At 36.3% G+C, this 16,364-nt stretch overlaps 1 protein-coding gene across 1 annotated transcript in view; it reads right to left on the bottom strand.

Annotated features, from left to right (window-relative positions):
* LOC135472248 (U3 small nucleolar RNA-associated protein 15 homolog) overlaps positions 1-16,364 on the bottom strand; it is a 65,987-nt gene that overhangs the window by 9,806 nt on the left and 39,817 nt on the right. The window contains exons 5-7 of the mRNA XM_064751657.1: positions 13,611-13,665; positions 12,841-12,966; positions 1,923-2,058 (exon numbers count right to left, since the gene is read on the bottom strand). Of these exons, the coding sequence (XP_064607727.1) occupies positions 1,923-2,058; positions 12,841-12,966; positions 13,611-13,665 (317 nt within the window). The remainder of the gene's footprint in view (positions 1-1,922; positions 2,059-12,840; positions 12,967-13,610; positions 13,666-16,364) is intronic.

Here is a 16,364-nt window from a genome sequence, read left to right as displayed (position 1 = left end):
TTTTCTTGGTAAGTGATTGTTTTCCTTTTTTTTTTTTTCTTTGGCTCTCAAAAATATTTTAGAATGTATTATGCAATTTATCTACTTGCGCAATATCCCCAGAGGAAAATATTACTGAAATCTATCTAGCAGTATCTCATTTATATAGGCCAAATGCCTGGTTATATGGGTGAAGAATCATAACAAGATACGGCTGCGGATTTAAGCCAGAATAATCCAGGTTTATCATGGAAACCCTGCTGAATATTATCCACATTTCCATAACAATAAAATCTTGATTACAGGAATAAATTAAATATGGAAAACTTACTTATGGTAAAATTTTTAACAGATCTGAAGTGTGCCAAGGATCAAAATATATTGCATACCAATATACACTTTCCATGTTGTATGAGTTTTCTTTCCTCAATTTATTGACAGGTTGAGAAACTTGCTGATTTTTGTAATGAAAGGGCTGTCAGATTAGTGACAAGAAAAAAAAACAAAAACAAGGCATTCATGGAATATGGTCTTTTGTCCTTTGTCCTTGGTCCTTTAAATGCAAATCACTAACCACTGATTGGCTATCTGTGTACTATGGATGGCTGCTGAAGCCCTATGATTGGCTATCTGTGTGCTATGGGTGGCCGCTGCAGCCTTATGATTGGCCAAACAGGACACTGACACTGCACAGAGAGCAGCCCTATGATTGGCCAAACAGGACACTGACACTGCACCGACCTGCATCTGATCTTCCCCTCATAATACCTCTCCTTACTTCGTAAGGCAAGCTAATAATTCAACTGGATGAATTGCAAGATCAATCTAAACACCAAAACATTTATGATATTTAAAGGGAATGGGCTCACTCCAAATCACTACATTCTTCAATCTTTTTGCTTGATTATAGGATCTGTTTATTCTGGGATGTTGTGAGGACATTATTCGGTGTAAACTCCAAAAATTGGACTTTTTGTGAGTGCCATTTACACCAATGTAATTGTGCTTCTCAAATCAAATGCAACAGGTGCACAAATCACACTGAAGACGGCTTCATGTACTTTGCATTAAACACGATAGTGGAAGCCAAAATCTTCATCCTCTGTTACATAAAAACTAACCTTACATCAAAGTGCATATACTTGTGTGAACTCCAGCATAACACGAAAAGACGACAAATAATATAAAATTAGTTATTTTTGAAGAATAGTGGAAACGGACCTGACTCTATGAGACACTTGATAACTCTATACAGGTAAATCAAATTTTAATCTGGAATTCTGATAAAACCAGCGGCAACGCCATATTAGAGAAAAGGTAACACAAAGTTGTGTTCCTAGTAACCCATGCTCATAAACGCCCCACAGAAACACCTGTCTTCACAGGTTATATAAATGACTGATATCTGATTGGTTAATCCTGACTGCATGGCGGCATGTTCAATTTTCCTTACTTTGCACTGTGATACCGTGGTTATGACACGTTGCAAAAATAAAAACAACATTTGCTTTCTAAACTTTACATGTACATGTGTGTACAGATTTAATCCTGCGTTCTGAGTTCAACTTAAACTGGATTTGTTTTGACACCACGTAGTCAGATGACAAGATTTAGAAAAAGACAACTTCTGAATAAATTATGCATCATTTCATGCAGATTCCAAATTTGTTTTTTATGAATTTTTTACATTTTTCACAGTGAATAACATGCAAAAAAATGTATTTTGTATTCCCCAGGTGAGGAACATCCCTCCCTCAATCCACATGCATGAACCCCAGACAGAGGTGCAAATCATCCACAAGAGGGGTAAAAACCTGCAAAAATTTTAAAATGCCATATATTTTCTGGTCCTTGCAGTGTTGATTGGAGGTCTGACACTTCATAAGTCATGCGTAATATTCCTAATCTTCCCATCAACCATGAACTTTTAACGAATGTCTCACCTGTCCAGCCCACCTGTGACGAGTCGCTGGTTGTTTCCACACAGGCAGAGACAGGTAACAGTTTTGTGGTGGTGACAGAGTTGTGTGAAGAGTCTACCTCCAGAAAGTGCATCCCACACTTTCACTATATTCCCACCTGCACAATTAAGAAAAAAGAAAACATGATGAGATGTAAATTACAGGTGTAATCAATTTGACACATGTCCTCATATGTAGGTGCCCTTTAATAAATACCCCTGAATAAACTAAATGCTTAATTCAGATCTGCTCACTTAACAGAAGGAAAATTGTCCCAAAAAGTCTAAAATATTAAAAGGAGGTAAGGTCACACCAATTAAAATTGTTGTTTTATGGCAGAATAAATCTTTGTCCAATATCCGAGGACGGTATGAAAATAAAAATAATACTTATTTAAAATAACATTTATCTGTTTTGGGGGAGGTGTGGACTGTCCCAGCAATTGTTTTCCTCTTGAAACATATTTACATAATTTTGGAAAAACAAGAAAATCTAAGACAAAAATATATACATGATGGAGCAAAAGTCTGGATTTACCACGGAATTTGTTTTCATTTATTTTTAACATAATTTTGATCATTTAAGTAGCATGTATAATTTTATTAATTTTATTTACTATCTTTCAGATTCTTACTCATGGCAGAGAAGCTAACAATTCCAGAAAGAGTAGAACTTGTGCTTTTGTAAGCAAAGGTATTGTGCCTTGATATGAAAATAATTTTGTCTTGGACAGATGAATTGAATAACTCTATGACTCGAAATGTTCAAAGATCATGAGTCTCCCGAGTAAGAAAGTGTTTGGAGGAAAGTGGAAGTCAGTTCGAACACTTCTTATAAACTGTAAATTGTTATACAGTAAATTGTCTATGGGTCCAGACTTTTGCTCCACCCTGTGTATCAAGATCAGTCAAAGCAGAGAGGTAGATTTTCACTTTTATCGAGATGCCCACATGACATTTGCTTTGGAGCATAACAATGATCACATTTGATAACTCTACCTGGTGCACACTACGAGTATTGTAGCATGCAAATCTATACACTTATACCTGTGTCTCACTGCCTGAATTTTTAGCGCCACAACCTGTGCTACATGTGTAACCAGACAGTTCTTTCCTACCTAATCACAATAACCCAACAGCTTTCTAAATCTAAACTAAGTGACCCCAAAACAGAAGAAATCTAAAAACAAAAGACATCTGGTGGTATCTTCTTTTTCCATTTGGATCAAAATTGTCCATGTATGTCAATATGTATAAACAAAACGGAAAAGGAATCCATTCATATCCTTCCTTTAGCAACCAACAAACTTTCCCAGCTTAATGATTATGTGTGTTAAGACAGAAGACAGTTGTAACAATGGCTTCATGTCAGACTTATTGTAAATCTTCAACCTTTCCCCATGTTATCGAAGTGTTTATTTAAATATATTATTGGAACAGTCTTTGCGGTAGACTGAGATAAACTCAAACGTTTTTCTTAAAGGTGGAGAAAACACAAAAATGACACAAACATAAAAAAAAAGTTAGGATGAAAGGGTGCGAAAAGTTATTCGTAAATGTGGTCTTCAATATTTTTTCTGCCTTTTCCTTAAGGAAAAAGACACTTGAAAATAATTTTTCTAAATATTTTTTTAAATATTTTTGCACTAGAATTTGTTCTTTTCAGCTAACAAATGTATTAAACCTCAATTTGGATCATATTTATATTTTTAATATGTTCATAAATATTATCATAATTTAGGTTAAATGCATATATTTCGATATAAACAAGAAATTTACATTCCAATAAATTTATTAGACAAGCATCACATCCTTATTTAGAACATTATTATGCAACAACGATAAATACCAAAAGCTGGTCCCAAATACCCACCATATAAAAATATTTTCAAATGCCTTTTTCTCTTGAAAAAAAAATTCAAAAAATACTAAAGATCACATTTGCAAATAAGTTTTGACGCTCTTTTATCTAATTTTGGCATCAGTGCCAAAATTGCACAGAAAGTTCACTTTCCATATAAGAAAAAGTTGGGGGGATTACAGTATCTATATTTCTGACTTTCATCAAATAATATTTTTAATTTCTTTTCATGAAAAGCTGATCAATTTCATTCGAGAGTCTAATATCTCTATTTTGAAATATTCTAGAAACAGACCAAAAATGGTAAACATTTCAGGAGAAAGGGGAAGCAAATCTTGAGGCGCAAGCGAAGAAGTGCGCCAGTGGTTTCACATGATCGTCAAAATCTGAGCTGAAAAAAAAACACACAATAAAAAAGATATTCCTTAATTCGCCTCGATACCCACTGCTATGTACATCGGTTAATTCTCACTATGAGGCTCGAAGGAAGATGGCAGGTCATTCCATTCTCTTGTCAGGAGAAATTGGGCGACTTGGCGAGTAACAGGGAGCAGTTGTGGCCCTTGCTGTGAAGCTGGCATTGAGTCTAATTGAGGCACCCCTGTCCTACAACCTCCTTCACACCAGGGCTGCTGATACATCACTCTGTACATGAGGACAAACTATGGGCTAGCAAAAACAGGCTGTCTCTACCAAGACTATGTCTAACTGGCTTGTAAACGTCTACGGATTGTTCACACTACTGTAACAACCCCGTCTGATAAACAAGGCTATGAGTCGATGAATAGTAAACAGGGACCCCGATTCCACAAATTGATTATTGATTTACATCAAATTATAAAACTTCAACATTACATGCGACTTAAAGTTCAAATTTGGACAGATTTGTCTTAATTAACAAATGCCTGAACATGTTCATAATTTTATTTCCTATCTTCCAACAATACAACTGTTATTTAAACATTTTGAAAATATTTTTCTTATAGCAACAATTGTAGAATTGTGCCCTACAGCTTCTAAATGCACCACTTCAGTTTCATATAATTTTCGCATAATTTTTTTCCTTCTTGTTTTTTCATTCAAAATTCATAACCTAAGTTTCAAAGGAAAAACCACAACCAAAAAATCACCGATTCTTTTCACTATTAAGGTATAAAAGATATGTAAAGTTACGATCTGAGGCAGTAGTGACCATAGGTAGACTACGACCACACAAGAGTCAACAAGATTACAAACTACTATGGCCCATGGTGACAGAGAGAAAAAGTTACCGTGGTAAATTATAAACATTTGGTTACCATTTATCTGCAACTCAACAGGACATCTACATAAAAATAACGACCAGATACAGGATGCATACAGTGAGTGTGATGCTTTATTAAGTGGAACACAAACCTCTATCTTCAATTTTACACATGCACGAATAGCCCACATGTATTTCCTCATCTACTACAGTACCCTTGTATGTAGCAGACAACATGCCTGTGACTGCTTGCATAGGCGCATGCATCTCTAGGAATATTAACTACCTGTGAAATTTTCAAACTGCAGAAAATAAAAGCTCCCCTAAATGATGTACAATTTCACCTGCAAAAGTGAATTTTTAGGGGCAAATAAATATCACAAAATATTATTTTTGGTGCTGAAACTTACAATTTTCCAGCAGAATAACATCCCAATGTTCCAAGTAAACCTCAAAAGACCTTCCTAAAATAAACAGAACTCTCAGAATCCCGATAAACGGACAAAGTTTATGGTCATTTAGGTATTATGGTTTAATTATTTTAACATTAATTCCACGTCCTTAAAATCACCCACCATTCTCTTCACATCAGCTGCTGTCAATTCACTGGTGAAGTTACACATAAAAATAACAAAACATTCCATTAAGCTCTAGAATAATCTTGAGAGAAAAAGACACAAAAGGGATTTCTTGGAATTCTTTTTCTCTGTTGCAGTTTATCATGTTTATGATTGTTTAGGCTAGAGGATAACCAGTATCTGCCCTTTAAATATGTGGACACATTAATTTCTTTGATGTCTTAAATGTAATACGAAAAGAAAGCAGATATCTTATCTTAGATATCTTTATCAGGAATGTACTCTGCTGATAACTTGTATCCACACTCTATAAATAAAGCTATTATTGGACAATACGATCATTTTTCAAAATTGTTTTATTTGAAAAGCAAATAAAAGATTCAAAGGATTCTTGAGAACTTCCTTGTATCAATCCACATGCAGACACATAATCATCTGAAGTCTTTGGGGTTCTCAAGTCAAATTTGCCTATCAGTTGTGCTTTTTCGTTAAGTTTTCATCCTTCCAATAAAGAAAGTCTTATATACACACACACATACTTCTCATGTTTTTTTTCAAAGTTTTTGTCTTCAAGATGTTGATCAGTTAAAAGGTCCACTCATGTGAAAATGTTATGCTATTAAAGCCTGTTTTTCTGACGTCAAGGGAAATTACCATGTCAAATGACCCTGAAGTAGTCGCGATGAACCCTTTCTCAACCAAGATCATTATTTCACGCTCAGACAGGTCGCTATTTCAGTGATTATAAAGCCGACAGTTTACCCGGCTCAGTCTAGTGGCTATCTCACAGTTAATACTAAACATCGGACACCCACAAGCTCTGGGGAAAAAAACCAACCCTCAATATCCAAGCCATGGGAAACTGAATTTTAAATACTTGAGCACCCTGTTATGGTTGTACCAGCAGTGGCCAGAATGGAATAGACATTTGCCCCATTTTGGAGTAATTTGTTTGCAGAAGACCAAAAAAAAAACTCCAAAGCTTTAAAAATGACATAAGTATGGGAAAGCAAAATCAAGGAAGTCGTTTTGTAAGAAACTTTATCAGTGCAAAGAAAAAATTAGAGACAAAAATTAACAAGTTGTGGCCAAAAAAAAAAAAAAGTTTATTTAAAAAAAAAAAAAGAAGTTGTTTTGAAAAACGACAAAGTGACATAGAAACTTCCTCCTGTCGATGTGGGAAGCAACATGAAGCCCGGTGTTTCCTGGGAATCCTGCAGTTACCGTGGAAACCTCCTGCATTTCTCCCAACAACTGTCAAGTGAATCAGAGTGTCACATTTACATCACTCGGCTGCCGTCCCTTCCATTGCTAGAGAGAAGACGAGGATACACAAATTGCCTCAACCAAACTGTCTCCATGACAGCTGTTCTGTGTACTCTTGCAATCTTGATGCCAACAACTTTTTCCCCATTTTTCTCTCTCGTTTTTCTTTTTTTTCTCCTGATTATTTTTTTTTCTATTAAATTTGGAATTTCTACACTTCTTAGTAGTTTCAGACTGATATGAACCCACTTGGTGATGGCCATCTGTTTACACAGACAAGCTATAGGAATAAGGTAATAGGGAATAAGGTAAATGAACTTTGCAAGTTGGCATTTGCTGTAGCTGACCAGAGAAAGCTTATGTCCAGCCAAAGTCCTGAGACAAAATAATGACCCTGAGACAGGTCACTGTTAATGGCAACAAATGTTAACAATTACATACTGACCACCACCCATGGGTTTACCTTTTCACACAGGATACTGCCCTGCTATAATAAAGGACTTCAAAACTTATGTATTGCAGAACATCACTGACAGAGAAATTACAAAACGAGGCAGAGTTAATTATATTTTATACAGGGTTGATATATTTCCCAAAAATTAGCTTATTTCAATTGACCCTCTGACAGTAGTAGAAAGATTATATGAAATTAATTAGATTAATCTTGACATTGTGGTATTAAAAAGTGAAACATACCACTTGACAGACGATAAATGTAGTGTGCCATCAGAATAGCTGCCATTATCATTGAAGCATGACCCATGACCCAAAGATTTCTACCAAAAAAAACAAAAAAAACAACCAAAGTTGATAATTTCATTTCCTTATCAGTATTTAATTCTATTTCAGCCAAACTTGTCACCCTTTCAATGTGTAATTTAACGATTTCAATATGCTAATGGCTAAAATCAACTGTTTTTTAATTGTCCACATGTTATTGTGATATTTTTGAAAAACCTAAAAAATAATGGGATGTGATAGGAGTGTGCGGTCAATTGAATTTTTTCATATTTATTTGACTGAAGTTTTACGCTGTACTCAAGAATATTTCACCTATAAGACAGCCACCAGCATTATGGTGGGAAGAAACCAGGCAGAGCCCAGGGGAAACCCATGATTATCTGGAGGTTGCTGGCAAACGGCCAGAGAGAAATTTTTTCATAACATAGTGGAGTGGAGTTCATCTTGCCTCTTTAACAGTCCATACTTCCTTGCTCATTCAAGAAAGTGTGTCTTTTGTATTAATTTCCAAATATATTCTAAACCTTTACAAACATGAGAAAAGAAAAAAGGAACAGCAGAAAACAAACTTTATCTTTTTTTTTCCTTTCACAAAGATTCATGAGAGTTCAAGAGGCATATGTTACAAGCAGGAAAACATACACGCTCACACTAGAAGACTTTATTTTTGATGACAGATTTGAGATGTGAAGATCAAGCAGTCTGTACACTTCAATCGGGTGATAATGGTCTCTTTTTAGTCATAATTGCTTTCTCAATAGCTTCAAACATTTCTGATTTTACTCTGCTTTTTTATCCCTTCAAAGTGAAAAATAATTCTGCTCCCTTCTTTTGGCAATCTGTATGTCTCAGCCCTGATAGACAGACGCTTTTCTTCAGCAATTGCATGTTTTTACCAGTTTAATGAGACCAGACATTTATGTAGAAAAGAACAGCTGTGGGACATTGGGGGCCCCCTGTCTGATGCCTTCTTCATGGCTACAATTCGCGAGACTTCTGCCAAAAAAAAATGACAGACAACAATTTATACAAAGTGTTTTGTCAACTCTTCTCTTCCCGGTTGGAGCCTTGGTCAAAAAAAAAGTCTTCTTTCGGGAAAACACACAGGACCAGAGAGTACTGAAATCAGATCCCTTATTTCCTAAGAGGATTCCTTATCAAGGTTAAGATCAAGCCCTAAACAGAGGGAGCCTGTGGGTATTGGGTGAAATAGACACCACTAACTGGTCTGTATCAGCTGATATTTCTACATCAACACCCTGAACATCCTTAAGACAAAGCCCATATGCCGTCAAGGTTTCCTTATATCTATATCAGGTAAAGAGGCAGAAAGGGGAAAGGGGCAATCAATATTAGATAGGGTTTGCATTTCAACCTAAAAATGTTAACGGATCAACACCAAAATCCTCCAGTTTTACAAAAATATTTGTAAGAAGATAATAAGATACAAAATAAATGTACCAAAGATTTGAAACAAATAGTGATGTTGTTTTTTTTTGAATGGAAAATAAACCACTGGCGGAAAAATAGCAGCATACATCATGTATCATACAATATAACAATGCAATGTACGCATAGTGAGTTAATGCTTTTTTACATGCCATTAAATAATGCGTTTACATTCATGCTGAGATATGGTCAAGTATAACATACTGAATAAAAGTGAAAGCAAAAATTCCACATTTTTACTCTGTTGTTTTGGCAATAACAAAAAAATGTGCACTAACATTTTTTGTGATTTGAGGAAAATTTTTTTCTATGTATATATTGGGAAAAAGGTTAACCTAGTGAGTAGTGTTGTATTTCCACCTTGTCGCATGTTTGCCTGGTGTTTGTTCAAGCATATTCTGAAGGCATTATTCTGTGTAAAATGGTAAAATTTTTGTGAAGCCCTGAAATTTGCCAATCCAACCAATGTAGTTTTGTCTTCAAAATCACGATAATAATGTGTATAAATTGCACTTAATGTTACTCTTTCATATGTGAAAAGGTTGAGGAAACAGGGTAGTTTGACACTAAATATATGCAGATAAAAGTGCTGTAGCCTTGTGATGTTGATTTTTCATCTTTATAATATGAAACAGTTAACATAAACAGACACTTTAATTACAGTACACTGAAGTTCAAGCTTTTGACCACATCACATTGGTGTAGAGAGAGCTAACTTCTATCTTGGAAACTGGTCTCTGCTATCTGCCACGTTATCGCTGTTTCGCTACATTAAAGCTTCCAGAAGTCAGACATGAGGCCCCAGCGGTAAGGCAGCCTCAAACAGATGTCAACGCAACTATCAAATTATACATACCTCCTTCCCATTCTGCCTTCTCCCTCGTTCATCAATCTATCTTTATTGCCAACAAAAGCTATATTTACATCTAACATGCCTACAAGGTTATCAAAGTTCCACTGTTCTATTTTCACCTTCTGACAACCCAGCCACCGGAATTATGTCAAGAATTATTATTCTATGGTTCACTCCACATCCCGGTACATTACAACCCTTAATTGGATGACATAGTTGGGCATGGGATGCCTCTAAGCTTTTCAACAGTCGCAATGTAATTGATTAAAATGTTCCTTTGTTTCAGCAGATGATATATGCTGGAATGCTCTTCTCTTCACTTTGTCTCATGGAATTTTTCCGCGAGAAAAACATCAGATAACTGATGTTTCCACTTGAGGTGGAAAAAAGTTGTAATAGAACTGCAAAAGAATATGCAAGAACTAGATGTTTTGTGTCATCTGCATTTAAAAGTGACATGCAGGATTTCAAATACTTGCTTGTACAATACTTGAATACAAAAGTGAGAATCAAGGTATCAGACATTTACTTGTGCAATACTTGAATACAAAAGTGAGAATCAAGGTATCAGACATTTACTTGTGCAATACTTGAATACAAAAGTGAGAATTAAGGTATCAGACATTTACTTGTGCAATACTGGAATGTTTATCTCAAGTGTAAAGAATAACATTGCTCTCCATTTTGGGGGAGAAGAAAAACAATGTTTTTGAGGAAACAGAAAAATGAAAAATGAGAGATAACCATAACCTGTATCTGATAACTGCACTTAAAAGTCCACAGATAGAAGAATGATCAGTGTTTATATAAAACATCCGTATTGTCAGGTACCAGATCATACAGTTATGAAATCCACTGCCTTCACAAAACTGAACCATTTTCAATTTTCATGAATGCAGATAGCAAAAGTCTGAAATAAGTACTCTAGATCCAAGGTTCACATGTCCAAAACATATTGCAACTGCCATATATAGTTGTAATAATTCATCTAAACATTAAAATAATTAAACCTGATTTTAATGTGATTTGTTGGTGTTGTCATAAACACATATGACATGTGCGCCATGCATAAAATCGTCAAAAATTTGAGTCATTATTAGTCTTACTAAGGGCAAACCTTAAATTCACTTTGGAGCAACTAGGTTCGGGACACGATTTTTTCTTTACGAGAACATGTGTTGTTGTTGTTGAACCTTGCCACATTGTAATATATGACTGTTGGAATTTCGTCTGGTGAAATCTGATGTTCTCTGTTGTGAGCATTAGAGGCCTAGATTTCTTTGCGGCAGCTCTGATGGATGATGACCTGTGTTATTGTATGACACGACATTATTCTCTGTATGACCTTGCCATGACCTTCAGGCATTCTCTACCCTAATGAGTTTCACTGAATCCTGCTTCATGCCAAATATCTAGCTACATGGCATGTTTACCATGCACACCCTAACATCTGAAGAAACCCTTTGATCAGAGAGAAGACATTGCCAAGATTTGACTCCAGACCCTTAAGCTTAGACAATCACTTGTTGTGACTGGATATATGCTCCTTGAACACATTTACATTTTATTATCATCAAGATATCTCAAAATGTATCAGTTTTGTAGAGACATGTAACAGACCTTCGATTTATGTTAAGTTTCTATATATTTATTTATTTATTTATTTGATTGGTGTTCATCGCCATATTCTAGAATTTTCCCCTTATATAGAACGCATTTTTACAGGCAAATAAATGTCATAAAATATTACTACTTGTGCTGAAACTTACACTTTCACTTTCACTTACACTTGCACACTTATCCAACCTTCCCAACAACACTTTTCTAAGATAGATAGAGCTCAAAATTAAGCAAAATGTGCTACTTAGTCATGGGCAAAAAAGGCAAAATTCAGGTCATTTACCACAGGTGACCTACATGTACCTGATTAGGGCTGTGACAAGGAAAATGTTTTAGCCAACAGCTCTCATTTACACTTTTTTTAAAATTGCATAAAGCTCTTAACTGCTAGCTAAACATTCTACACTGCCACAATTCAAGGCCTACTTTCAGCTACTTTTTTGTAACTTCGATAGCAAATCAAGTCATTTAATGGAACTATAACCTAAATGTCATTTACCCAAAAACAAATCTAAATTCCATCTAGTTTTTTTATAGTGACCCCCGAAGTCTTTGCCCTTAACTCTGCACCTTCATGCCAAGCGGTCTGCCAAATACAAAGAGTATTGCTTGTTTATGTCTTTGCGAAATTATGTATTGTATAGAAGGCCCCTCAAATAAATCACATAATAAAATCTGACTGAGGGGCCTCCGTGGCTCAGTCGGTTAGCGCGCTAGCACAGCGTAATGACCCAAGCCTCTCACCAATGCGGTCGCTGTGAGTTCAAGTCCAGCTCATGCTGGCTTCCTCTCCGGCCGTACGTGGGAAGGTCTGTCAGCAACCTGCGGATGGTCATGGGTTTCCCCCGGGCTGTGCCCGGTTTCCACCCACCATAATGCTGGCCGCCATCGTATAAGTGAAATATTCTTGAGTACAGCATAAAACACCAATCAAATAAATAAATAAATAAATAAATAAATAAAATCTGACTGATGCTTAACGTAATTAATAATTTTCCACTTGTGCTGAGGAAACCTGAGTTCCTGGAAGTTACCAACCCAGGTACAGATATTTGCACCATATTGGTGGGAAGCAAGTGGTCTTCAACCAATGTCACGTTGGGCAAACAGCCACACTAGCATCATCAACCACTAATAGTCACCCAGGCCCCACAAACAGTGAGAGTGGGAAGTTTACAAATTCCCTGTCCAAGGCTGGGGCTGAACTCACATCTACTGTGAGAGCCAAGAGTCTTAAAAATTCACAGTAGTGAGCTGGTCAACAACAAGGAAGTGTCCAGATTGTCATACCTGCAGTGATGAAAATTCCACCCGTCGGGTACATGAGGACACTCTCCACTGGATGGCCGTGGTCCACGCTGAGTACACTCCCCTGAATACGAGTATCGTACAACTTAACCGTGTGATCGTAAGAGCCTGAAACAGAAGTCGTATTATTCCATTTAGACCTCAGTGAAATGTCCTTATGTAAGTAATATTCAAGCACAAAGTACAAAACATTATCAGCAATTTTCAGCCTTTGTTGGCCCAAAAAGCACTAACACCTTTGAAAACACTGGAAAAGAGAAACTGGTGAATACAAGAGAAAATGGTGAATATAAGTGAAACTGGTGAACAAGAAAAAAATTAGTGAATGTAACAGAAACTTTAAAATTTTTTCAAGAGAAAAATAATTCATTTATTTGATTGTTCTTTAATGCCACACTCAAGAAGTTTTTCCATACACCGTGGAGGCCAGTTTTATGGTTGGAGGAAATCAGAGTAACCCAAGTAAATCAACCACAATTACCACAAAAGTTACTGGCAAACGATCTCATGTGAGACACACTGATCAATCTTCATGTAAGGCCACACCAAACAGTGTCACCAACCACTTTGCCACTCAGGCACTGACTAAACCCAGGCTCCGGTGACCCAGTGATTCAACACCAAGTACCTTAGCAATAAGGCAATGATTCACATATCGTCTATACAGGTTAGTACGTCTATACCGCAACTACCTGTATTTGATGACTAAATGTGTTATACTGTACAGGTATATGTGAGTCGCATACAAGTACCTGAGAGAATGATGTCATGGCTGGCCTGTGATGTGGCACCTGCTCTTATATAGTCCTGTATGAGAAAACAACAAACAAATTATACTTGGATTAAATAATGTTTAATTAAATGATTTACAGACATTTATTGGTAACATATTAATGAAACATATTTATTTCTTAATTTTCATAAATATACTTTTATTATGTTTATATATATAAGTTCATTTACATACAACTCTGCCTGAATTGTTCGAACACAGCTGTTTCGATAAACACTGAAAAAAAGTAGCATATGAAGAAAGGAAAAGATATATGATATACCTTTCAGAACCCAAAGAGACAAAGCTCAATTTATACAAGGTATTTATTTGTATAGCATGATTGTGTATAGTAAACAACTTTATGAGTACTGGAACATCTAACAGCTTTTCAAGAAGTGCTGTAATTCAATTCCACTATTTTCTTTTCAGGTTTGTTGACTTTTAGGATTGTTAACTGATCTATCTTCCACCTCCACTAAGCAGATACAAAAATAATTCTTTGTGTGAGTAAGTTTGCCTCTGTCTGTTTATCTGTTTCCTTTCATTTCCCCCAACCAGGGTTCTGTACCAGTTACTCTAGTCTCATTGGTCAGCCAGTGAAAATCATTTGTTGTCTGTATTTTTCATTATCTTTCCAACAAGATAATAAAGCAGGTATGCTGCGATAAAACTAAGATGGTTTGACATAGGAATCGTCTGGTAATTTACAACAACTATCCGAACGCGTGTGTGGTGTTTTCTTTCCTGATGTACAGGCAAGGTGTTGAGAATAGATCCAGAGATACAGTCTCAAAGGGCTGGTCTCCCACCGCTGATGAACTACTGAGCAGAAACTGTTTGAAATTGTCATGTCAACTTGATATGGAAAAGTCAAAATAAGCTTAGCTGATAAATCTAGTCATGACTCTTGTGGCGGTTTGTTGGAAGGTAACTGGCCCCAAATCTGCACTCGTCACAATATCAGGGCCGACGTACGACTTGACAGACGATTGATACCCGCACTGATGCGAACATTAAGATAAAACCATGACGTGAACTAATCAATCCATGTTAGGTCTAACGCATTCTTGTTTGCTTTACATCAGCACTTTCATGTAAAATCTTACATTCCTCATCTTCAACAATGATTGTTCATCAACCTTAAACAATTAAGATGCTTGCCTGGCAGTTTACCTATGTACTAGTCAGTTGCCTTGGTTACTGATGTATATCGGTAGCTTTCTTCTGGCATGAAGCAGACAGGCCTACAGTCTTTAAGTCAATTAAAATCATCCACTAATCTGTCAGCTGGACATATGGATGCAGCTTGCTCTAATTAATTCTCCACAGAACCTTCTACAAGGAATCTCCACCAATCACACAGGCGCACTTTGATGACCTCTAAAACTGACCAATGACCTTCAGCTGTCAGTCTGGCTCAAGACCAGATTTCAATAATTTATCCCTGATTAGAAAAGATTCCTTCTTTAATTACGCACCACACCAGAGCTAAGACTTGATGGAGCTACCCACAGCAGATGTGCCCGACAGCCCTTGTCCAGTAACACACCAGAGCCAAGGGTGCTAAGTACAATCCCCAGGACGCCACACTTCTTTCATAATTACTAAGACCATGCTATCCAGTCTACTCTACTTCAAATACAACACACTCTTCTCGCACACAAACTTGTCCAATACACATAGAAAGGGAATTTCTACAACAGAAATTGTAAAATGAACAACAAGAGACATGTACATCTATTCAAAACTTTTCAAAGTTGCAGCTTTTTTTCTGGGTGGCTCAATAAAGTTTAGCAGGAAGTAATGAGTGAAGTTATATCCTTCAACCAAGAACAGACACTCCACATCTACTTCACTTGACTAAAGATCAGTTAATACATTTTATTCAACTACTGCAGATGTACCTGAAGTTTAAAACAAACAAGGATGAGGTATAGTCTAGTAAAGTCGAGTAACTTCACAACCCCTACTTTTGTTGACAACATACAACTTAACAACTTGTAAACTATTCTAAAATACTTTTGTTGTGCCACATATTTTTATTTGAATTGGTTTTTATTTTTTGTTTTTTTGTTGTTTTTTTTTTTGACTATTAGTGTTCTTCTTTATATTGAAGCTGGGTTATCCCTTCAAATCATTTCCAACACTTTTCAGAAAAGCCCTAGGCATCATGTTTCAAGGTTCACCACAGGTCTGGCTATCTCACTGCTGATTGGCTATAAATAAAACAGCTTGTTGATGGTCAGGTGATTACTAGTCTCGCCAATTATAAACACACATGACAGTGCAAGTGAATGTAGAACAGAACATTATGATAAACGCCAAAAGTACCTAGGTACACTGAAAACGACAGTGTGTAACCCACACCAGGACAAACAATCCTGCTTCATTTAGGCATTCAAGATCAACAATGCTTAATGCAACAATATTACTGTAAATCTTCAACCTTCAACTTTAAGAGGTTTTTTCCAGTCAAATTTGTGCATAAAATTATTATGAAAAATGACACTAAAACGACCTGTTTGTATCACTAAACATGCAAGCTTCATAAAACTGATCAAATTATTTCTCTGCACCCCATAGTTATCTCAGAGAATTGGTCTCAGTTGCCTTTGAGGAGGTTGAAGAATCTGAGTACATGCGTCCTAACTGTGAATGCAATGGAGACATCTTGATTTGCCCATGTCCGTGGGTGCTGTGCAGTAGATACTTGTGAGCAAGATATCTCAAA

The sequence above is a fragment of the Liolophura sinensis genome, chromosome 8, assembly GCF_032854445.1.
Source record: "Liolophura sinensis isolate JHLJ2023 chromosome 8, CUHK_Ljap_v2, whole genome shotgun sequence".
NCBI classification, from domain to species: domain Eukaryota; kingdom Metazoa; phylum Mollusca; class Polyplacophora; order Chitonida; family Chitonidae; genus Liolophura; species Liolophura sinensis.
This window is presented reverse-complemented; position numbering and strand designations above follow the sequence as displayed.